This window comes from Aythya fuligula, chromosome 8, assembly GCF_009819795.1.
Source record: "Aythya fuligula isolate bAytFul2 chromosome 8, bAytFul2.pri, whole genome shotgun sequence".
Taxonomy (NCBI): Eukaryota; Metazoa; Chordata; class Aves; order Anseriformes; family Anatidae; genus Aythya; species Aythya fuligula.
The window spans coordinates 28296857-28320782 of NC_045566.1; the positions used below are offsets into that span (position 1 = coordinate 28296857).

The 23926-nt window shown below is 34.7% G+C and overlaps 1 protein-coding gene across 2 annotated transcripts in view; it reads left to right on the forward strand.

Annotated features, from left to right (window-relative positions):
* Window positions 1–20615, forward strand: part of COL11A1 (collagen type XI alpha 1 chain) — a 146265-nt gene extending 125650 nt beyond the window's left edge. For both annotated transcript variants that reach the window (XM_032191871.1, XM_032191869.1), the window contains exons 54-67: window positions 1056–1109; window positions 7645–7698; window positions 8112–8219; window positions 8305–8358; window positions 12648–12701; window positions 13639–13746; window positions 14297–14350; window positions 14440–14475; window positions 14583–14636; window positions 15363–15612; window positions 17768–17880; window positions 18689–18757; window positions 19434–19667; window positions 20187–20615. In XM_032191871.1, coding sequence (XP_032047762.1) covers window positions 1056–1109; window positions 7645–7698; window positions 8112–8219; window positions 8305–8358; window positions 12648–12701; window positions 13639–13746; window positions 14297–14350; window positions 14440–14475; window positions 14583–14636; window positions 15363–15612; window positions 17768–17880; window positions 18689–18757; window positions 19434–19667; window positions 20187–20333 — 1389 coding nt within the window. In that variant the 3' untranslated portion in view covers window positions 20334–20615. The remainder of the gene's footprint in view (window positions 1–1055; window positions 1110–7644; window positions 7699–8111; window positions 8220–8304; window positions 8359–12647; window positions 12702–13638; window positions 13747–14296; window positions 14351–14439; window positions 14476–14582; window positions 14637–15362; window positions 15613–17767; window positions 17881–18688; window positions 18758–19433; window positions 19668–20186) is intronic.
* The last annotated feature ends 3311 nt before the right edge of the window (window positions 20616–23926 follow it).

A 23926-nucleotide genomic window follows, 5' to 3' on the forward strand; every position in this document is an offset into this window, starting at 1 on the left:
AGTATCTATATAATACACACAATCAAAAGCAAGAGGTCAATTTCTTTTAGAAGTAGAAACAAACGATGTGTTAAGAATTTGTGCTGGAGCTGCTGAGAAGCACTAAAAATAGAGCAACTCTGAGCATAAGAAAGTAATGCAGCAAAATAGTCTTCATTAGCTCACTTGTTGAAATGAAGCAAAATCTAGGAATTTCTGCTGTATTTCATGTTAAATCTATCTGAGTAATACCCATATTAATCATAAAAGCTCTTACCTTTCTGGAGATTCCTATGTTAAAGCATTATGAATTTCATTTTCTGTTGCAAAAAGCTAGAGCTTCCATTTTGGAAAGTCTCTTAACAGCTCTGGAATTTCTAGTTATCAGGGAAGTACAGTACAATACAGTACAACTTGAAAGAAAAATGTTAGTACATTGGACATATGGTTGCAACTAAGTTATAAACTGGGGTTTAACCTGCAAACTTCAGGATGAGCATCTGTATGTCTTACTCAAGAATAAGTACTTTTAGAGTGTTGTGTTCATGAAGAAAAAAAAACTGTTCAGCAACCCCAAAATATTTAAAAGATTATCACAGGTTAACCTAAATGAAGTAGGCAAATGGCTTATCAGTGCACAAAAGATTTTCCATAGAAGACCACGTAGGGGCATTTATTTTACAGATGTTAGTGAAAACTATAGCAAAAGTAGCAACTTGAGCACCTGAAAACACAAGAAACACTTCTTAATAGAGGTAGGCAGTAGTCTAAGATCATATGCTACTTCTGTGCAGCCACTTTCTGGGCTGAAAAGATTTGTTTTAAGCAGGAAAAGAAAAGAGTGGTTGCATTTTGTACACTACCAAAACCTTTTAAAATCTGCAAAAGACTACCCTAAGAAAGTATTTGCTGATTAAGCAAGTATCATTTCTGTATGTATATTTATGTACTACATAGACTTCAACAGACTTTCTGTCTATTGAAGGGGATCAACACATTGCAGACATTTGTTGAATTTAAGAAGGACTATAACTTTTATCTTTCGTTACGACTAAGCCTACCACTTTCCACTGCAGGGTCCACCAGGTCCTTCAGGTGAAGCCGGCCCACCTGGTCCACCTGGAAAGAGGGTGAGTCATTTCTCATTGTCTCTTGTACGTTTCCCTTTCTGAGACATGTTCTAGAGCACTTCAGCTACTTGTTTACTTGTAATATTAAGTAAATTTAAGGTGGTCTAGAAGCATTGTCAGAAGAAAATTTTGTTACATTTAGAGCTGCATTTAGATCATGACAAATCACGAGAGGTATATATCCATCAGCACAAATGCCCTTATTTGCCAACATCAAGCAGAACAAAAACACATGGGGAAGTGTCTATACTTGTCTATAATAACATGTTTTTTCTTCTCACCCAAGTGAGTTCAGTGTCTGCAAGGTTAAGAAACTAGCATTTTTCCTGTTTTGCTAATAGGAGTGTGACAATGAGAGTAATATTAGACATCATCTTTAGGCATATGACTGCTGGCAGAGAACAGAAAGAAAGTGCCTGTTTTGGTGTCTTTCACTTATGAAATAAAATAATTTGAACACAACTTCTGTGCAAATCTATGTCATCCCCTCCACATACAAAACTAACAAGCAGACATTTCTATAGCTTATGAAGCCATTTCATTATTTCTAAAATCTTTGAAGCTTCACAGGCTTTACAAATACAGTTAATCAAAAACAGTAAGTAATGTTATACTTACAGAACTGTAGTAGATGTATCAACCTTCAGATCTCTCTCAGACAGCAATTAGATGCAGTTTTTACACTTTAAAAAAAGATAGGGGGAGCATCATTAAATGTAAGCTGAGAGCTATTTAACAAAATGTGTTAAATTGCTCTATTTAATGGGCTTGAGTGAACTGACATGCCTAATTAGTTTTATCTATTTTACACAATAATCTATTTGCTCCACAAGCTTGCAAAACATTTAAAATATTATAAATGATTTTGGTAGCATTAACAACCTTATCACTAGAACTGCTAATATTCAGTTGAGCCATAATTCAATTAGTATGTTTGTTCTACATCAGATTAGAACTTCCTACTTTATTATATGGAAGGCAGTAGTTCATTCCTAGTAGATAGGATATATTGCTATTTCTAGCTAGGTAAAAAAACACTTCAGAAATGCAAATGCATCTGTCACCTGGGCTTTGACACAATTCCAATTTATGAATACTGTGAAGAAAAAAAGGAAAAATGTATGGTAAGATACCTGCTATATTTGTAGGTGTTCCTGCCCATGGCAGGGGGGTTGGAATTATATGATCTTTGAGGTCTCTTCCATCCCAAACTGTTCTATGATTCCATCTAAATATTGCCAAGTAATCTCACTCCTGTATTCTGAAGAAAATTCTGAAGTTTTTAGAATCAGATTCTACATTACTTGACTACCTGAACGTTTCAAGCTTGTAGAGAGTCTGTATGGTATTGATGTCATTTTAGAGATAAACAGTGAATAACTGAAGGCTTCATACTTTGCTAGCAGAATGAACAGTAAAAAATGTTCTTCATTATTTTTCATCAGTAGTGTAATAAATGGCTAAGTCCCAAATAGGATTGCAATCGAAGTTTACAATTTATTAAATGAATAGAGGTAAGCAAAAAGCGCTGGATGCACCGGGAGTCTCTGCTCCACCAAGACACACACAGGTTACATCAGGCAGCTGGTTTTTATGCTCCTAGGCTACTACATATTCATTATGACTTCTAGGAAAGGCAGCGTTATTATAATTAGTTCCCAGAATCCGAACCCTCCTACTGGTGCATGCGTATCAGTCTCTGGTGGTCCCTCTTGGGGTCTCTCGTGCTGAAGTCTCGTAGTCTTCCTCCCAGGCTTTTTTTCTTGTCCTCCTCCTTTGTCCATCTTGGCCAGATGTCAGAAACTTGTGCAGCGTCCCCTGCAAGCTTTGTCTTTTAGTCATCCTTCAGCTTTCCCCTTCACCTTAATCTCTTGGCCAGATATCATGTTCCATGCAATAGTCATAATAGTTAGCAGTTATTCTGAAACCCCTTTGTTCTCTTATTGACACAAATTGCTGGACTATTCCTTTGCAAGATACAAGAACTGTATACATTAACCACTCTTTTGCTTAGACTTGTGGTTATACAAGGGTATGTAAGACAGGTCACATCCAGCATACCATGTGGCCCTAGCATTGTTCCATATTGACACGAATCAGATGAACACATTTCACAACAGCATGGTAGAATCAGTTTCAACAAAAAACCTCAGGCAGTGTCCTTTCATACAGATTTGAAGGACACACAATTTCAATGAAGGTGCTATGACCAAATCAGATAAATACATGTTCAGAAGGCTTTATACATCTAACTAGTTATGGTGCAAGTAATCATAGTAATTGTGCATGCAAATCTACCATGGATTTGTGCACATACTGTTTAGAAAATTAGACCATAAATCCATCAAGGGAAACACTCAGCCAAATCGATTTTATCATTAACAACCAAAATGCCATATTCTCCAGTTCAACAGAAGAGAGGATCAATGCAACAAAATAGTGACAGATTTTAAAATACATTTTAATTTGATCAGACTTTTAGGAACTACTTTAGTATTGACTAAACTCTGGTTTTGAATTCAGCGATAAAACTCCCATTAACTGTAATGATAGGAGAATTCCAAAATAATAATTCTTTTAAGGAGCATCTTGTCAATGAAACAAAAGGCTTTACTCAATATTTTGAATGCACAAGAAAAAAATATAGCTACATAGATACACACGTCACTTTAGCTGGATAGTCAAGAGAGGTTTTCTTCTATGTAGGTTCTATCTTGGTTTATAACTTCTAAGAAGAGATAGTTCTAACAATGAAAGTTCAGGAGTAAATGTTGGAAGTATTTGGAGAAAATGTATATTCTTTGGTTTAAAAATGTTGTCTTGTATTAAATAGCCTCAAAGAAGGATATAGTTCTAAAATAAAAGGGATGTACTCAGAAACATTTACTGATCTTTCTTAGTTAAAAATAGTCAGCTACTGGAATACTGATTGCAGAATGTGAATGAAAGTAGTGTTGAAGTAAAAGCATGCCATAATTATTATTGAAGTCAGACACACCATCGAATCTCTTAAGTTCTCCACTGATGGAAGTCAGCCTAGATTCTCTAGAAAACTTGAGGCATTTGCATGTATGCATATTACCTTCCAAGCTGAACAGACAAGTAGTCTATTACAGCTTTGGTACTAGGAACCCCTTTTCCAACTGTTTTCCCATTATGTGTGTTAAACATTTGTAGTATTGCTGTCTGAATTTCTCTGTCTGCCAAAAAAGAAGACTGAAACTTGCCCCACAGAAGGATGGGGTGATTCTGAAAGTGTTGTTAAGTGCTCTGAAGACAAAAACTGCATTAAAGTTAACTGTGTTCCTGGAGCAATCTGAGTCAGCCAAGGAATTCACAAATTGCAGTAAGAGTTCTCTGCTGTATTCTTGTTGCTGATAACAGCACCAGCATTGGCCAACAGCACAATGTATGAAGATTGCATTTCTGGAGAGGTAGAATGTTTTTCAGTTTCTGCTTTCAATGTGGGAGATAAGTGAGTTGTCATCTCTGAAAAGTGGAACATCTGAAAAGGCTTCCGTAGGTCAATATTTCCTGATCCAATGTCTGCTTGTCTAGAAATGTAGACACAAAACCTAAATCACTCTACAGTTAACATGATGCTGTTATTTTTTTTCTGCAACTTAATTCTTTGCACCTACTCTTTGCACTTTTTTTGTTTTGCTGTAGAGTACTGGGTAACATAGTATGGGTAGCATAGTTTGAATGCTTTGATTTCTATCTGACAAATGACAAAAACAGCATGAGGAAAAGGCACCATAAAACAATATTCATTTTCTTATCCATTCTTACAACAAATAACATACCCAGTTGATAAAAGTCAACACAGGAAGGCTTCGCTTACGTTTCTCTCAGCCTTTCGGTGTGCTAGGCCATTCAGCTGTGTAATTAGCTGCTTGGCCATTTTATTAGACTCAATTATATGTCTAGATCACATACACCTAAGGTTCATATATTACTCTAAGAAGTTAGAATTTAAAGAATTTCGAGACTTAGATACATCGTTATTCTAATGTGGAGTGTATATTGCCTGCTTTCAATAAAGAAACAGATGTCAATTCTGCACCATAACCAACTTCTAAAATTGGAGAACTAGAAACGTATTTGGTTAGTTCCCTTTATGTACTATGTTGAAGAATTTAGAAAAAAAATAAGCATTTCTATGAAGTTCTGCATCTGTTTTTTCTATAATATCATACAGGATATCAGCAGAATGCACACACCACTTAAAAATTAAGCCATTTTGTGATTGAAAATACATGAAATACCTAGAAATATGGCAGACTAGGTTGCTATCTTAACAGACTGATGAAATGTGATCATGTTTTTCTGTGTTGGAAATCATGGTTTTGGTTAGAGGACAGATAGCTATTAAAAAAAAAAAAAAACAAAAAAAACAATTGAAATTATTTTAATGAAAATCATAGATATGGAAGAACAGACAGGAATGTCCAGTAGGTTCGCATAACAAAAATTGTGAACAGGTTTGTTTCTATATAAATTCTTTTGTCTTCTCAGTTCTGTATAAGGCAATACATCCAAACTAAAGTGTAACAATCATCATGGTAGCTGGGTGGTGAGGTTGGGGAGCCATGCATTAATGTAAATTATTGCTATCGAGATCTTTTGTCACTTTAAATTTATCAGACACTCCAACAACTCAAGTGTAGGAAGGTAAATTAAATAACAATTAGCAGTGTTTCAATGTAGAAACACCATCTGTGCCATGCCAGCAATCACAGCCTGTTAGCAAGTGCAGTTCATTTAGCTGCTTTGTGCTTGGTGCAGCACTGGCACTGTTTGATAATGAATGTACCCTCTTTGTTTAGCAATCATGATTCATTGTATTCGCAATTTAGTGATCACAGTGTTTTGAGCTCTGTTAATTCAAGTTGCAGCTGCATTTCTAGATTCTGTAGAGACATTTCTTAAGTACAAACTATCACACTTTTTTTTTAGTTTCTTAGGCAAGATAGATTATAACTGATACATGAACTTGAGTTAAAGGAATTTCCTAGAAGTAAAGACAATGGACATGTAAATTAATTCATGTAAGAAAGATACACCCTACTTCTAAAATATTCCTGTGTGTTTTTTTTATAACCTGATAATCATTTTTCAAATTATCATGCCAAATTGTGATCCACCCAACCTATCACAACCTACACATCAGAGACTTATTATTGTAACAATATTGATGCAAATTTTTCTTCTGGAATAATGTATGTAAAAAGAAGAAATATGTGTAGAAAGAAAAACGCTATTAGATCAAACTGAGATCTAAGGCCTTGAGTTCACAAAACTTTTTTTTTTTTTGTCTATTATGAATTTAAAAGGACTAAGTAAATGGAAATAGCTGGCTTTCCTTTTTTTTTCTGTTGCTTAGCTTAGAACATTTTTTTAAATATTTCTACATTACAAACTGTTGCATTAATGAATAGATTATTCTTAGAGGGTTAGTTTATAAATTCAGAAAATCACCTTGTGTTTGATTATGGTCCCTTTTCTATCCCTTTGCTTTAAGCTGTTCATTGGATGGCAAGAAATAACTATTTGTAGTAAAGACATTTCCCAGGCTAAAAATAACCTTGTAGGAAAATAGTTGGTCCATAATCTTGAGTGCATCTTTCTAAACTAAGTATATGTAAGAGAGCCATTTTTAGAACAGTACATTAGATTCTAGATACTGCCTCTTTTCGTAATTGAGGCTATGAGTATTAATTCCCCAACCTGAAAATTAAACTGTGATGTTCTGGCAGAAAAAAAAAAAAAGCTTTTTTATTTTTCATTGAAACCTTAAGAGAATTAAAAATGGGTGACATCAGCAATAGGTAAACACAGTGCTGCTGGACTACTGTCCAGCAACTCCTGTCTTATGGCCTTCACCTGAAACTTACATGTAACCCATTATTACATCCTCCTTCAGTACCAGGTTTTACTTTCTTAGTAAAATAGAGCTTTTGTAGAGCAATAGCACAAAACCTACTACCAGGAACTGCTTGTTTGCTGTGTATTTTATTCATTCCTTACAACCACTAGTAATGCGATTTATTTTTTTCTCTTTCACATTTACTGAATAATATTGAGGCATGTATCAACTTTTGGCTCCAAACACATTTAAAAGGCGTATAACTGACTTTGAGAATAAAGAAGTATGTGCCATTCTGGGCATTGTATAATGCAACATTTTTGAAATCTTAGATAGATTTCTTTTTTGAAATCTTAGATAGATTACAGTGAATAGATATAATACAATGCAAAGCAAATTTGAAACTGTCATTGTATATGTATAAGAAGCATTGTTCTTATACTTTTACTTTTATAACCTGTTTTGATTTTTTTCCAAGATATTTCTTTGTTTTTAAACTTATCCTGTCAGAGATATTAGGTGATACATATTCTTTTAGAAAGAAATATAATGTTGTGGGTATTTTTTAGCATTTATTACTCATTAATACAGTGGAAATGGCCCTTTTTTCATTGTAGAAATATCTTAGAAAACTGAGATTATGAGCTCAGTCTCTATCTTTCACAGGGACCTCCTGGAGCAACTGGCGCTGAAGGCAGACAAGGTGAAAAAGGTGCAAAGGTAACACATACATTTTATTTTTTTTGTAGGAGCATGAAAATGTAAATTATATATAAATGAAAAGTAAGTTGCTTATCATTCACTGAGTGTGAAACTTATTAAAGTAATAATTCGTAAACTGTAAAATCCAAATTAGGATCCAGGATTAGTAGCAGTACAAGAGCCCATGGTGGACTCTGACCATTACAGGCCCAACTTAGCTCACCCCTGTGGAAAAGAAGGATAAGCATGCTTTGCTGACACCCCCTTGCTTATATGAAGCTATCATAATTTCATTCAGAAAAATGTTCTGGAACACTGTTTTGGAATATCTTTTGAAAAATGGATTGAGGAAACTTTGTTCTCACTTTGCAGCTACTGTGCCAATCTTAGTCCAATTTTCCTTTCTGACCTCTTGCTTATGTTCTTTCTAGGGTGAACCTGGTGCAGAAGGGGCTCCTGGAAAAACGGGTCCAGTTGGTCCTCAGGGACCTGCAGGAAAACCTGGCCCGGAAGGTCTTCGAGGTATTCCTGGCCCTGTGGTGAGTAAACTGAACATATAATAATATTTTAAATGTTGTATTTCTCGTATATTCTCCAGTAACACAAATATTATGTTCTCTCTAGGGAGAGCAAGGTCTACCTGGAGCACCAGGTCAGGATGGCCCTCCTGGGCCTCTGGTGAGTACCGTTCCATTCAGTGCCAGAATAGAAAAGGCAACCTTTAAAGGACATCATTAAGATGTCTGTGCATATTATAGAAAAAATAATTTATAAGTCAGTTCTTAGCACAAAGTTGCTGTTCTTCTGTCATGTTAGAAACTGATGCATATGACTTCCTTCATTCTAGTGCTCTACTTCAGTAGGTAGCTATATTGATTTATACCAGCTAAAGAGTGAAATAAGGCAGTCTAAAACCAAATTCCTGAAATCCCCGCAGTAGAATTCAGAATAAAACCAGTGAAGCTTACTATCAAAAAATCTACTTTAGTCTCCACATCAGCAAAGCTTAATATATTAAATCATTTTGTTTCCTTAACAGTGATAAATTCTATACATCCATTGATTTTAACGACTGCCAGTGTATGAAAGCATTATTGCTAGGAAAAAGATTAGATCATATCTATTCTTTAGAGAAAGAAAAAGATTAATTCTGAAGTAAGGCCAAAAAGATACTTCTACCTAAGAAGAAAACATGCTAGTTTTATAAAAATGAACAGCAGCATCCGGTCTGTTTTTCATTGTGGCAGACCCAGGAAATAAAATTCATGAGCAAAGCATTTAAAAGAGTCTGAATGAACCAAGCTCCCGGTTTCTAGAGCATTGGCTAGAGTTGGATACCCCATTTCTCTTGGATTCAACCCCCTTTGCTTACAGCAATGCCAGTAGAATGACATACACTTTGTTGGCCATTCTCCTTTTCTTTATGCTCTCAATCATTTATATTAATGCTCTTTACATTACAGAATCACAGAATCACAGAAAACATTGTTTTATAATGTAGCAGAAGGTACTGAGTGGTGCACCTGTGAGACTCATAAAATATCATTGCTGATACATAAGCAGTATAGATCAAATAGGAAGATATCAGACAAAATAGTTACCTGCATTGGCTGTTCCTATGAACAAAATAATGCAACTCCAATTTTAACCATGCTGTTAGATAAAATCAAAGTCACCTTTCATGAGGAATTTTTCTGTTATTTCAGCTAGAATTGAGTTTATATGATTTCTGGTTAATAAATTTGACAGCAACCTGTTAGTCCTAAAAAGCATATTGAGATGTTTTTAGAGATCTGTTTATACTGTAAGGCAAGTTACTGGTAGCTTTGTAAATTACTTCTACACACTGACCTAATTGCTGTAAAACTTGGACAAAATACCTTCTTGTTAGGTTGCCTTGAACATTGTATGGCAAACTAGCCAAGTATATTTTGCTATGTGTTATTAATATGATTAAAGCAAGGGAAGCTTTTAGATGACATAACATACTATAAAATTATATCATTATTTCTATTTACACTTGCTATTTTAGTACATTTTTCTACAAAACTAAAAAAAAAAAAAAAACCAAAAAAAAAACACTGTGAACACAAATTACAAAATATTGATGATATTCAAAAAATATTTTGAATTACAAAATATTGATATCATTATGTGTAGAAATTCAGATCCAAACTATATGGCCAGTATTTTATTTCTTCACAGGTCAAACAAAGGTGACCCAATTTAGTAAAAAGTTCTTATCTCTCTTTTCTCTCCAAATTCACTGAAGTAGAATTTACCTATATTATCACAGTTGAATGACACGCAGGGAATAAGAAACTTCAAAACAAAACATAAACTGTTAAAGTTAGGTGAAAAAAAAAAAAAAGTTATGCTCTGAAGACATCTTACAGTCTGCAAGCAGTGCTATCACATTAAATTTTACTAAATTTTAGTAAAATATACTCTTTGTTATTTTGAAGATTAACTATGCTAACATGGATAATAAGATTACCTTAGGATACTAGGTGTTAAGGGCCTATCCTCTATTTCAGATATGATATGATTCTTAAAGGCAAAAGGAAAGGTTGTGTGTATGAAATGTGAAGGAAATCCCATGTTTCCTTTCCTGTATGGCCTGAAGAGGATACAGGTCTTTGGGTAGCCGTAACACTGAAAGTTTTTGCTCTTATGCCATATACACAAACTGAAAATCTTTCCAGAGAACATTCCCCAGTAAGAAGCTAGAGTCCAATGAAAAATTATTCGGCAGTAAGAAACATCCATTTCTCACGTCAGTCACCAGAAGCCTCCAAATACATCATCAAAATCAAAATCTCCATTTTAACATTCAATTCAAATATGAAGCTGAGTGCATTATCTATCCCAAATGCACTGGCTTCTTGTCAGCTCAGCAAGAACTTTTTTAGATGTACTGCTGCAACTTAAACTTTATTTTTTTTTAAGTAAGTAAAATTTATAACATAAATGTTGTTGAGATGAGGTCTCCTTCCTTCCATTCCCTTCCTCCCCAGCAGTTTGCTATCAGGAGAAGAGCATGAGAGTAGATTTACAGTAGAGCACAATACACTGCAGGTGAGAATGCCTGATTCTGTATTCCAGAGGCTTTAAAATTTCACCTTTTATTCATGAATTATGTATTTGTCTGGGCTTTTGCATCTAATGATATTCTGAAGTAGAGATGGAAAGGATACACACTGAATAATATTTTGTACATGAAGTGTTATGGCACTTTTGAGTTTGTGCCAGGTTGAAAAGGTCACTTATTACTGCTATCCGTATCATAACTTCACAGATGTCCACCGCCAGCTGGAGACTAATAGTGATGAGATAGTGACTTAGTTTAGCAGCTCAGCTCCTAATGCGTACATGTTCAGTGTGAGATTAATAGCCTCTGAGAAATGAATACCTTTTTGGTACTTGCATATACGTGGCATAGCCTGAATTTTTCACCTCATTCTGTTCAAATTATAGAAAGCTATCATTGCTATTCATATGAACCTCAGAAAATATCTTGGAATGGTGTCTGTATAGCAGTAATTCAAAAATATTCAATATTATTGTATCATATATAAGATCTATAATTATATATATATATATTTATATAAGTACATGCTTATGACACACTATCAAATTCTCTTATAATTTTATGTCATCAGTGTTACAGGCTATTACTTAAGTAATTTTCTTCTAGGTAACTTCTAAATTCCAAGGGGTCTAACTTTTTAAAAATTAGAAAATTGTTGTAGCAAAATAGGGCATAATGTTTCTCTTATATTCCACCATATAAAAAGTTTTTAGAATATTGAATTAAAATTCCTAAACAGTGTCAAGGAATTAAAAATCAAATATGGTCATCGGTTGGATTGCTATTAGAGACAGGAAAATATTAAGGCCCCTTAAGTTAGCTGAGGCTAAAACTTCAGAAATACTGATTGCAATTCTGAACATCATATTCAAAACATTAATTCAAACTAATGACTGGTAGAAATTCTGAACTTCTGAAAACCTACTGAAATACTGCTCTGTGAATATTTTATTCATTTCTATCCTTACAGGATACCCTACAAGTACATACTATGTAGCTGAATATTCTCATATGATTGGGGAAATAGATGAACTCTACTTAAGCATGTGTTTTAGAAGAGTTTGTAGTCTACAGATCCATTATCATTGATTAATTTAAGTATGTTGATAGTTCCACAGCATGTCTATCTTCTCAGGACTAGTTGAAGTCAAAAGCCTTGTAAATCTGAAAGAAATAAAACCACTAATGTCAACTTAAGATTACTCTCACTTTTAATCTTTTTTTTTTTTCCTGTTAATCAGCCTCTCAGCCTCTTAAGGTATGATTCCATACCTTAAGTATGGAATCAAACTATGAAGTAGTTCTCCAACAAAAAAAAAAATATTGAGGAGCAGTTACTATAAACAACCTGATTTATATTCTGCAATAATCTTTTTGAGCTGTAGAAAAAATGTAGAAAATCTTTTTGAACTGGTAGAAAACAAGGGATATTTTATACTGTCTTATGATATAAAGGGCTAAAATAAGAAACTGGAGAAGATACATATTACTTTCTGGATAGGTACGTCAACTAAGGTGGAAGTAAAAATAAAGCATATCATGTAAACACAAGCAAAATTAAGCTAATCAACAAAAATTCAGTTGAAATGTTTGAATATCATATAGCTTACTGAATGCTTTCAGTGCAGTTTAAGAATTTAATTGACCTTTTCCTTCTTTATAGATTTCTAATTATAGAGAAATTTAAATGCTATAGCATCATCTTTATGCCTTTTTAAACATACACATCAATATTATCTTGAGCCCTAAATCACAACCATCAACCACTGAATGCCTCCACAGTTTCAGTTACTCTGCCTTTAATATATTTCAAGAAAACATGATTTGTGCAGTATGTAAAAACTTACTTTTATATTTCTTCCCTTGTTTTATTTAGGGTCCACCTGGCTTACCTGGCCTGAAAGGAGATCCAGGTTCCAAAGGAGAGAAGGTATATAAGAATGTCTATATTTTTATTCATTGTTTGTACCTTTGTTATTTTGGCCCAGTCTAAAGGACTGTATAAAATTAGCAGAAAGAAATGCTGTGGTGTTTTGTTTGTTTGTTTGCTGTTTTTCTTGTTGTTGTTTTGTATCAGAAAGCAAGACAACCTGAGCTATCTATCAATCAGCTTTCCATAGCTTTAGTGGTAATTGTGAAGTTTTCAGTAACATCTGATATCCTGGAGATATGTAGAAAGAAAAACAATTACTGTCTGTATGGTAATCTAATGACCATGCAAATTTTTTTCCTTTCAATGAAAACTCCAAAAACTGATGTAAAGAGAACCTTTGGTTTCACAATAAATAAATAAATAAATGGAAATTAAAATTATTAGAGATTTTAATTTTATAACAAGAAAATGCAAATATTTTTCAGCTATATTTTCTTTTTGAAATAACGGATTGAGAGATCTGGAATACCATTTTCTAATAGAGTCCCAACAATTTATTGATTGCTTGTTCATCAGGGAAGAACCGTATAGAGAAAAGGATATGAAAATATCTTGTGAATTACGATTTTTGTTTATATGGTTAGGTCAGCTGTTTATACAGCTCTATTACCTGTGGAATCCTATGTGCAGCTCTGTAATATGCTTATAAGTATCAAAATATAAAAGGTGGTATGTAATCTATAGGTATTATTATTTCTGCATCAGTTTCAGAAAGGACTATGGTGCACTTTGATGTCTTTCACTGAATAAGCATTCACAGCTTGCAAATAATCTGAAAAAGCCAACTAACATTTAATATGCTCACAGTGTATTTTTTTCAAGTTAATTGATAACTAGCAACTGTGATGTCATTTGAAAGCTTTAATTTGTTTGTTTGCAAAGCACATCTACTTCATATATAATGAGTTCTCACTCTTTCTTCTATCTTGTTTAGGGACATCCTGGTTTGATTGGCCTGATTGGACCTCCAGGAGAACAGGGTGAAAAGGGTGATAGGGGTCTTCCTGGCCCACAGGGGTCTCCTGGAGCCAAGGGTGACGCAGTAAGTAAAACATATGCTTTCATTCAAGTTATATGCATGTCTTTTTTGAAAGAGACATATAAAGTTACTATAAACTCTTAACACCAGAGCTTCCTCCTAGAGGTTAAAGCTTTCCTAGACGATGGACAAACACAGTGAAGCTATACAACTTAAAACCAGGTCATAGAGCATTTCAGGAGGAGGAAACATACACCTAAGTTAGGGATGAGATAACACTAACAGCACCAATCTTGTTATGTACTACCCAGAATAGCTTCTCTTCTAGTTATAAGGTCATGTTTTAAGCCTCTATGTAAAAATTGAGGCTTCAAAGCCGATCTGAACGTGAACAGAGTTGTGACTATAAATGTTGGAGCATGAGAACAAATATATGCAACTCAAACTGTCAGATCATATTTCAAAGACTATTTTGGACACTAGTGAATAGCCTAAATTAAAACTCACCGGGGCTGGACACTTAGAAGGACTACCTTTTTGATACATATGCATTTCTGAATCCAGTCTACTATGTAAAATGTATTTCTGGACTTATTCTCTTATTCTTTCTTAGGGAATTTCTGGTCCTGCTGGTCCACTTGGACCCCCTGGTCCTCCTGGTTTACCTGTAAGTTACTTCATCCAGTCCTCCTGTTCAAAACACTCGCATGTTGTGTGGAAGATACTCCAACTATGTGCCTATGTTCTTCCCTATAGGGTCCTCAAGGTCCAAAAGGTTCCAAAGGATCCAGTGTGAGTAATTCTCCTCCATATTTTCTGTCTTTGTACTTAATTTCCGTGTGTTATTTTTTAACATTATGTAACATGGTTAATATTACATTTCTTTCATTCCTTTACAGGGCCCTGCTGGTCAAAAGGGTGACAGTGGTTTACCTGGTCCACCTGGTCCTCCAGTAAGAACTCTTACTTGACATAAAAGCACATTGTACTGATATGACCTGTTTTGACAGGGTTTGAAAACAACACTTGTGAACTTGCAGATGAGGAAAATATTAATGATTGTTTGAAAATAAATTTGTCAGGAAACACAAATCCACCACACATATAAATACATTGTCTGCTCTGAAAAAAATCCATTAGAAATAATAAAAAATGCAATGATGATTTAATGTGTCATATGGAAGCACAGAAAACAGTTTCCTGCTGTTAATACTCTCCTGTTTCTACTACTTCTTCTCCATAGCATAAAAATCTAAAATGAAAACAGTCAAAATCTGAATGAACTGTTTCAATTTTCTGAAATGAAGTACTGCTTTATAGACCCCAAGTGGAATTTTAAAATTTTATCATAGGGAACACCCACAGTTTTGTTTGCTATAGGCTATGCCTCTGCTTCAGGTAATTGCTGGGGATGAAAAGGCAATCACAAATGAGTTCTTCACTTGCATGAGGTCAACATACTCTTCCCCAAACAGCAATGGAGTGGGATGAGTTTAGAGCAAAACAATGTTTTGGTCTGCCACAATCTGTTTTGGCATAAATATGAATGAAATAAGTAAAATAAATAAATTGTAGAAGCTCTATTCAAAGCATCTTCATGTCATGTTCTTTCGTCTTCCTCTGTGTATTTACACATCTGGAAAACCAACAGAAATGGTAAACGTATGTTTTCCATTCAGGGTCCTCCAGGTGAGGTAATCCAGCCGCTGCCAATCCAGTCACCCAAAAAGACTAGACGATCTCCTGATTATATGGTGTCTGATGCTGGTGATAACATTCTGGATTATTCCGATGGCATGGAAGAGATATTTGGTTCATTGAATTCACTGAAACAAGACATTGAACATATGAAGTATCCAATGGGCACTCAGAACAACCCAGCCCGAACTTGCAAAGACTTGCAACTCTGCCACCCAGACTTCCCAGACGGTATGTTAATATTGCATGATGAAGGCAAACAAGGCTGAAGTTATGATCTGCTACGATACTTTGGCAGAATTATTAATTATTGATAGATGGTTAATATAGTTGCTCAATAAATACAGTGTCACTAAATCCATTTTTGCAGGTATAAAAGGGTTCTGTTTATGAAATGTGAGTATAGATATGTTCTGTTGGTAACAGCCGTTATTCTTTAAATACAAAACCAGATCTGGTTTTGGGGTTAAAACTTTCAAGTTGCTAAGAAAAAAAAAAAAATTGTTCAGGAAGGTAGGCCTTGCATTTCCAGAATTATCCAAACGGGAGAGGAATAAAAGATTGATGCCATTTGCCTTTTCATTTGCCAATGAAAGTAAAATCACAAATGTCAGCATACTGACATACTGCATAGCTTCTAGTTTTTAAAAGAAATGACAATTATTTTAGCAACTGCTTAGTATAATATAGGAAGCAGCACAGGTATTATACGTGATTTATTATTGAATATGACTCTCAAAAAGTTACTATTCTTTTATCCTTAGAAACAATAATTCAGTCCAGAATGGCCTCTGTTTGTTCCATGTCATTCAGCAAATGGACATTCAAGTTTCTCTAGTACTGTTTAATGCTACTAAGCACTAGCATAATAAAATGCAGAATAGTGTGAATTCACTGTGCTCTGAAAGAGTATTTTCATTTAATTATATTCTGTTTTCTTTTTTTCGTAACTGAATTTACCCCCTTTGGAAAGGTTTTCAATGAAAGCCAACCTTCACACAATTTTCAAGTTTTCATACTTTTTTTTCTATTGCAATGGGTATTTTTTCCCAGTTCAGAGCAATATTTTTCTGTTTTTAAATGGGAGAAAAAATAGATTTTGACAGCTTAATAATACTCTGTTGTTTTCACTCTAGATAGATAAAAACAGATGGTTGCCTTGAGGAGTAGTTAAGCAGTGTGTGCGCTATATAAAAAGTACATATTTTACAATTCAGTACCTCTGTAATAATGAATGGTTTTTATAAAACATGTTTGTCTTCTTCATTTAACAGTATTTGCTTATTGTTTGGAGCCTTCTTCAAATCAAAGGAATCTTATTCTGGTTAAAATAAAAGTAAATGCAGTCATTAAAATACAAAATTCTGCATGGGCAAGACTTGCATGTAGGAAAGACTGTTTCCAATAAATACAGCCTGAATAAATAGAATTTAAAAAATATGATAAATGATTTTTCTATGCTCTGTATTCAGAATACAGAACCAGTAAAAGGATTTGTCATGCCTCTACAAAACCTCTACTATTTGCCTGAAAGTCAATTAGAACGTTAGTGTCAGAAAATCTTTGCTTTCCTGCTGTGAAACTATCTGGAGATAAGGATCCACATCACAGAAATCATCGTTATAATTAGAATAGTGGATTTTAAAATGTGCTGATTTTAAATGGACCTCAGATTGACTGCACCTCTCTTTCATCCTCAGCCTTTACTCGCCCTAGCATTCTAGGGCTGGAATCCTCAATCATGCCAATCTGTTGTGGTTTAACCCTTGTAAGCAGCTATGCACCACGCAGCAGATTGCTCACTGCTCCCTTCCACCTGGCTAGATAAGAATTGAAAGGGCAAAAATTAGAAAACGTGTAGCTTGAGACAAAAACAGTTAATAAGAGAGAAGCAGAGAGAGAGAAGGAAAGGGAAAAGAAGGAAGGGAACAGAAGGATTGAAAGGGAAGGAAGGAAACAAAAGGATTTAGATAAAAATAGACTTTGATCCTGGTGTTATATTCCATAAACAGCAGCAGCAACAAACCACAAATGTAGGAGGTTCCATCAAAGAATCACGAAGCACTTCTTTCCTGTGATGATGACTGACCAGTACTGAAGGTGACTTGCTCAGGGAGATTGTGGAGTGTCCCTCCTTAGAGATATTAAAAAGCCACCTGGATGTGTTCCTGGGCAACCTGCTTGAACAGGGGGTTGGATCAGATGACCTCCAAAGGTCCCTTCAAACTTCAACCATTCTGTCATTCTTTGAAAAGAACAGGTTGCTTTCACATCATTCAGATAACTTCACCACAGTCTCTGGAGGGCTATTAGGTAGTAAAACCTGAGTACAATCTTCCACATACCATTTTTATGATCAAAGGTAAATCTTTTCTTTATGTTTTAGGGGAATACTGGATTGATCCTAACCAGGGCTGTTCTGGAGACTCCTTCAAAGTGTACTGCAATTTCACAGCAGGTGGGGAAACTTGCATCTACCCAGATAAGAAATCTGAAGGAGTAAGTACCAATCTGTGTTTTCAGTTGGCTGTTGACATATCCTACTATACTATTGCAATGTTGAACTAAACAGGATAATTACATTGTCACACTTTCATGTATCTGTCTTTCTGATTACATTTAAATTTGCATAAATTGGAATGAAGCAGTAAAATGGTACACTGAGTTGACAAACAGCATTTCTACTCTTTTGCTTAAATAGAGCTTTTGTGCACCTGCTTGCTAACCTTCCACTGCATTACATAATGTAGGCTAGCTGGGTGACAGGTTGAAATGCATAATCTAGAGTTTGTCACATGAAAGTTAAACTCTTACTATGTTTCTTTTGTGAGTTCATTTATATCTATTCATTTATAAGTATATGTAGAACGCTATATATAAACAGTGTCCTCTGTCATTGGTATAAATTACCCCTGAGTGGTATATGGTATAGAGGAAGGCTTTCTAAAAGCTTATCCAAATGAGATAGATCTATCAGCATCAACACCAGTGAAAACTCTAATTTAGACACTCTTCACAGGAACAATTTACACTAACAATTTACCTGAATCTTATCAGATGACAACAGTGTCTCCTTTAAATAGAATTCTCCCTCTTTATAAGCTATCACCTTGGATTCCATTTAAAGTCACTAATCTGAAGGCATTCTATACCAGAAAAACATCCTATTTTAGTGTTTTTACAGAGGCTGAGAACTCAGAAAGAACCATTCTTTACTATCTTATGTGAAATTTGTCCCAGGTAATTTAAAAAGTTATCTGTTAACATATGTTCTAAATATCTATATTTCTACTGTTTTACCACACAGGTTAGAATTTCATCATGGCCAAAGGAGAATCCAGGATCTTGGTTTAGTGAATTTAAGCGGGGCAAACTTGTAAGTGGCCATTACAGCATCCAGTTTTTCACAAATCAAGTATCAAAAATCCTTCAAAATCAAAGGAAAGATCAAATATAAACAATAAGAAACTTAATACTTCTCAGCTCCAGCTCTTTTGCCCTAAATGTAGCAGTTACATGGCCTCTTGCCACTAGACAGCAGGCACCTGCCATGTCTTGTCCCACTGTGCAGCAAACGCACAACAATCCTGGTACTCACCCACCCAGCTGACAGTGCGATCTGGCTTCCAGCAGACCACACGTTACCACTGAACCTAAGTAAAGCAGCTGCAGCACAAATCCCGTGCTTCAGTCTAAATAACTGGAAATATACTGAATATGCAAAAATGAGCCTGCAGGCTGACATAACTTTATAATTAACTAAAAACAGATTCCAAAAGAGATTCTGCTGTTTATCACTATATAGGGGTAATTCTCTGTCTTGCCCATTAGAACAAAGCTAAAATATATAGTTCTTCATCCTAAATATATTGCTATGACATGAAAAACTACAGAGTCATAGCTTCATTGAACTTAAAAATCACATAAAATGATATGTGTAGGTCTATTTTTTATTAAAGACAGTTATGTGGTTCTTCTGTCAAAAATAATTTTGTTTTGCATTTTAACAAAGGGAACAAATAAATGTTCATGTGAATTCTTCTATTTTCCAGCTTTCCTATTTGGATGTTGAAGGCAATTCCATTAATATGGTCCAAATGACATTCCTTAAACTACTGAGTGCCTCTGCCAGACAAAATTTCACTTACAATTGTCATCAGTCTGTAGCTTGGCATGATGCATCTTCTGACAGCTATGACAAAGCACTAAGGTTCTTAGGATCAAATGATGAAGAAATGTCTTACGACAACAATCCGTACATCAAAGCGCTTCATGATGGCTGTGCAGTAAGTAGACGTTCAGAATATTCTTTACAAAACCAACCTTTCGATTAAAATAGAAATCAAACATTCATTTATTTTACAGCTTTCCCCTGACAAAAAGCTTTCTAAAGGCTTTTTTTTTTAATAGACTACCTTTTAGTAGTTTTCAATTGCAGTTCACTAGTCCCTTATTCAATTTTTATATATGAACAAAAATCATTATTATTTTTATAAGCCAAGCAACAGAAATGGAACAAACCTGGCACGAATACAGGCTGTCAGCACCAATGTGCTGAAACTAGACTATTTGCTAGTATGACCACAATATTAAAAGCAAACTAGCATAACAAGAGGAGGCAGTCCATGAGGAAAATATATTTACGTTATAAATAAAATCCTATGAAAATATAAACTTTACAGTTTGTATCATCTGATGCATTTATTAATTCCACATTACAGAGGTAGAGTGTGGAGAGCTACAGCATGTTTACTCCTCTGATATATAACCATTTGCTTTTTTTTTTATTTTATTTTTTTTAACAGTCAAGAAAGGGCTATGGAAAGACCGTGATTGAAATCAACACACCCAAAATAGACCAAGTGCCTATAGTTGATGTGATGATCAATGACTTTGGTGATCAGAACCAAAAGTTTGGATTTGAGGTTGGTCCTGTCTGCTTCCTTGGTTAAACTTAAGACAAAGATCAAATCAACAAAAATGTTGCACTTTGGTGCTACCAACCCACTTCCTGCCACATGCAAGTTTTGAATAAGGATGGCATAGAAAATGTCTTGCTGTGTATGTGTGTCTCATCTAGAAAGTTATTGTTGCCCTCGTAGGGCCAGAATCACATGACTTAAACTACCTTTGCAAGAATGCTGTGGCACAGACAGACAACATAGGGCTCACTTTATCAACACCACCCTTTGAATTCTTTTGGTGCTGTAAAAAAAAAAAAAAAAAAAAAAAAAGACATGGTGCTCCTTCGACTACAACAGAGGTGTTATGAAAGTGTTTAATAAATTGTAATTATTCTATGTACAGTACTATACTGTTATTTCTCTGTCCATTTCCAAAACTTGCATGTGTCTCTGAATTGCATCTGGCTCTTATTTTACAATTACAAAACTACATTGTCAATACCGTGTATGTATTCTGAAAAAATAAAGATGTAATTGCCAGTGAAGCCAATTCCATTTTTGATTAATAATAAAATCCCTTTGTATATATTTTTGTTGAAGAGCTTTGTTATTTGAAGTCGCCAAAAAAACTTAAGGTGGCAAAACTGGAAGATCTTGAGCAGCACACTCAAATCCCTTTTCTGCTGATATTATTCCATGATGATGAATTTCAATAATGAAAGCACTCTCAAAGGTGCTGTGTTCCATGGTGCTATACCTCAGACGTTTTTTTCTTTTCTAATTCCAGAATTTCATAAGAATCCTGTATATACCTAAAATAAACAAGTTTATATTTTTGGGTAGGGGAAACAAGTAAGGAAAAAAAAAAAAAACTTCTGTTAAAATCTGTATGAATTAAATCATTCATATAGCTTTCTTTTTTTTTTTTTCTTAACGTTTCTCATCTGATTTTGTTTCCATTGTGCTTATTTGGTCTGCATAAGTATTAAAACTGGATTCAAAACAGTTATTTATGGATTTCTTGCAGTGTTTACTTAGATTTTTATGTAAGCAATAATGGATGTTTGCTTCTTGAACTGGATACTAGAAGTTCCACAGAATGGTCCTATACAATATTTGCCTGTCCCATTAATATGAATTATTTTTTCCTGTTATTTCAACTGAGGACCAGGGATGCAATATGTCTAGGTCATGTGATTCTACATAGTTGCTAAGCAACACGTAGGGGACTGCTTCCTACAAAGCTGTCTTTGACCCAAACTGCTACCATTAGCTCTTAAATCTCACCCAAAAAGTTGGTTTGGCCTTCCCTCTGAATATTTTATTCAGGTAGCTGTAAGTAGAAATTACATTTTAACTTTGCAACACAAATCCTTTTGTAATTATTTTTCATAATATATGTAAGACTTGAAAATAAATGTTTGTTTCTATTTCTTATAAATTGTTAAATTAAATAGTACTAGCTTCTGCTGGCTCATTTCCAACTGGTTCTTTCTCATGCACGTTTATACATGTAAAAGTGAGATTTCAAAGGTCAACTTCTTGCTGTTCATATTTTCTTTTATTTTTGAACCAAAGTTTGTAACTGTCACCTCAAAGAGGAAAATACAAATTTTATTAATAAAATCAAGTCTTGTCTACCTGGATTGGTCATTCTTTTTCTTTTCATTGTCCAGACCAGAACTAAACAGAAATTGGATGTTCTGTGATCTTGAGGTTTCGTGCTACCGCAGATCAGACTGGAACGTATTGCTTTAGGCTGCTTTGACCCTCTCTTTAAACAGAGAAAAGCCATAGTGGAGACGGCATACATTTTCCTCACTGCAAACAAGTATGTCACTGTAATGTTGCATGGAAATGCAGCAAGTAGACACACAGCGCCCTCAAGCCAACAAACAAAATTACAGACTGGGGCAATGTTCTGTCCAGCATAACATTGACACATGATGGAGATCTAAAAGACAAGCCATGCCTGTAGAAGTATAAGCTGTCCTATGTTTAGACGTAAAGCTGCTTCTCTTTCTCTCTCCTTTCTTCTTCCTTATCCAGAATAGGAAAATATCAACTCATCATGATCAGTACATCTCCTGTAAAACTTCCTAAAATTCAATTAATCTTTTCACTCTAAACGGGCAGTCATTATGCCTAAGACCAGTAATCATCTTGTGAAATAAAAAGCTATAATCTCTCTTAAAAAGTGAACACAGTTATTTACTTAAGACTCCTCCCCCCAGAGACAACCTTGTTAATTACAAAATAGAGCTTCATGTGCTAATGACTAGTAGGAGATGCCATGATAGCAACTGATTTTCTATTATACACGCACATTTTCTTGTGAATGAACATCCTCTATGATATGAGACAACCAAAAATAACTTGAAAATGAAAAAGACAGGATATTGAATGTCATATCTACTATATTTACCCCAAACTGTTAATATTTGTGTTCCATTTCTAGGCATATAAATTATCAAAAAGTCTCATTGTTGATTTGGTAAAAAGCAATGCCAAGAATACTGCAAAGAAGTAGGCTGCTCTAAAGCTATAAACTCTTTCTTTTTCCTTTTTTTTTTTTTCAATAAGGACATCAAAGATTATTACAGCAAAGAAGGCTGCAAACATACAGACATGCAGATGTGCTGCTTTAGCCAAAATTGGGCTTTTTTTCTTTTCTTCTCAGCTATGAGAATGAAGGCTCTGTTCTAATGACAGGATGAAGCCAAAGCCCACAATACTACCATGGACATATTTTGTCTAGGTTCTGTCAAGACTTTTGCCAGACCCTGACTTTGTTTCCAGTTTCCCAAAGGTGGAGAGACCTTATCCTCATCAAAACACAGCTAACTTCAGTAAGACAGACAGGATTAAGGATTCAGCATCAGGACTGGGATCTAACTGTCTTCACTGATTCCTGGTATGGTCTAAGATTTTGTTGTTTGTTTGTTTGTTTTTAAACAAAAACATCACAATGGCATCATAGCTAAATCTTGCCAAAGCATAACAAAACCAAACTAGTCCAGTGATTAAACTACAGATGAAAATTAAAATTTGGTTGATCCAATTTGCCTCAATTACATTATGCACTACTAAAACATAATTTCTATAAATTGCAGATGACCAAGAAATCAAAGACCAGTCAATGGGTTATGATAAAATACGCAAATAAGCAGTCAATGCATGTTTTCCCTCTCCTGGTTGTGCCTTGTCATCATTTCTTCATGCCATTTGTTCTGTTCAGACCAGAGCTCATTCTCCAGTAAAAACCTCAATCCTGTTATCAGATTTCCTTTCATCACTTTTTGTTAGTTTGCATTATTGTGGATGATGCTGACCACTTCTTTGCCTTTCAACGTCTAATATATATTTCATGAGATATTACAATCTAATAAGGGTAGTAGCTTCCAATTTTCTGATTCTCAGTCCTTATACACCCAAGTGACTAATGTTACTGCTTTTTCTCATACTCAGCTCATATTTTCAGAGCAACTGAAGACTCAGCATGGAGACTCAACCTCCTTCATGATTCTGAAACCAAAAATATCTGCCATAAACACTGTCAACAAGCCCTGAACAGATAATAAGAAAATGGGAAATTAATCACTCTTCAAATGATACAGTAAACAGAATAGCTGCTGGAACAT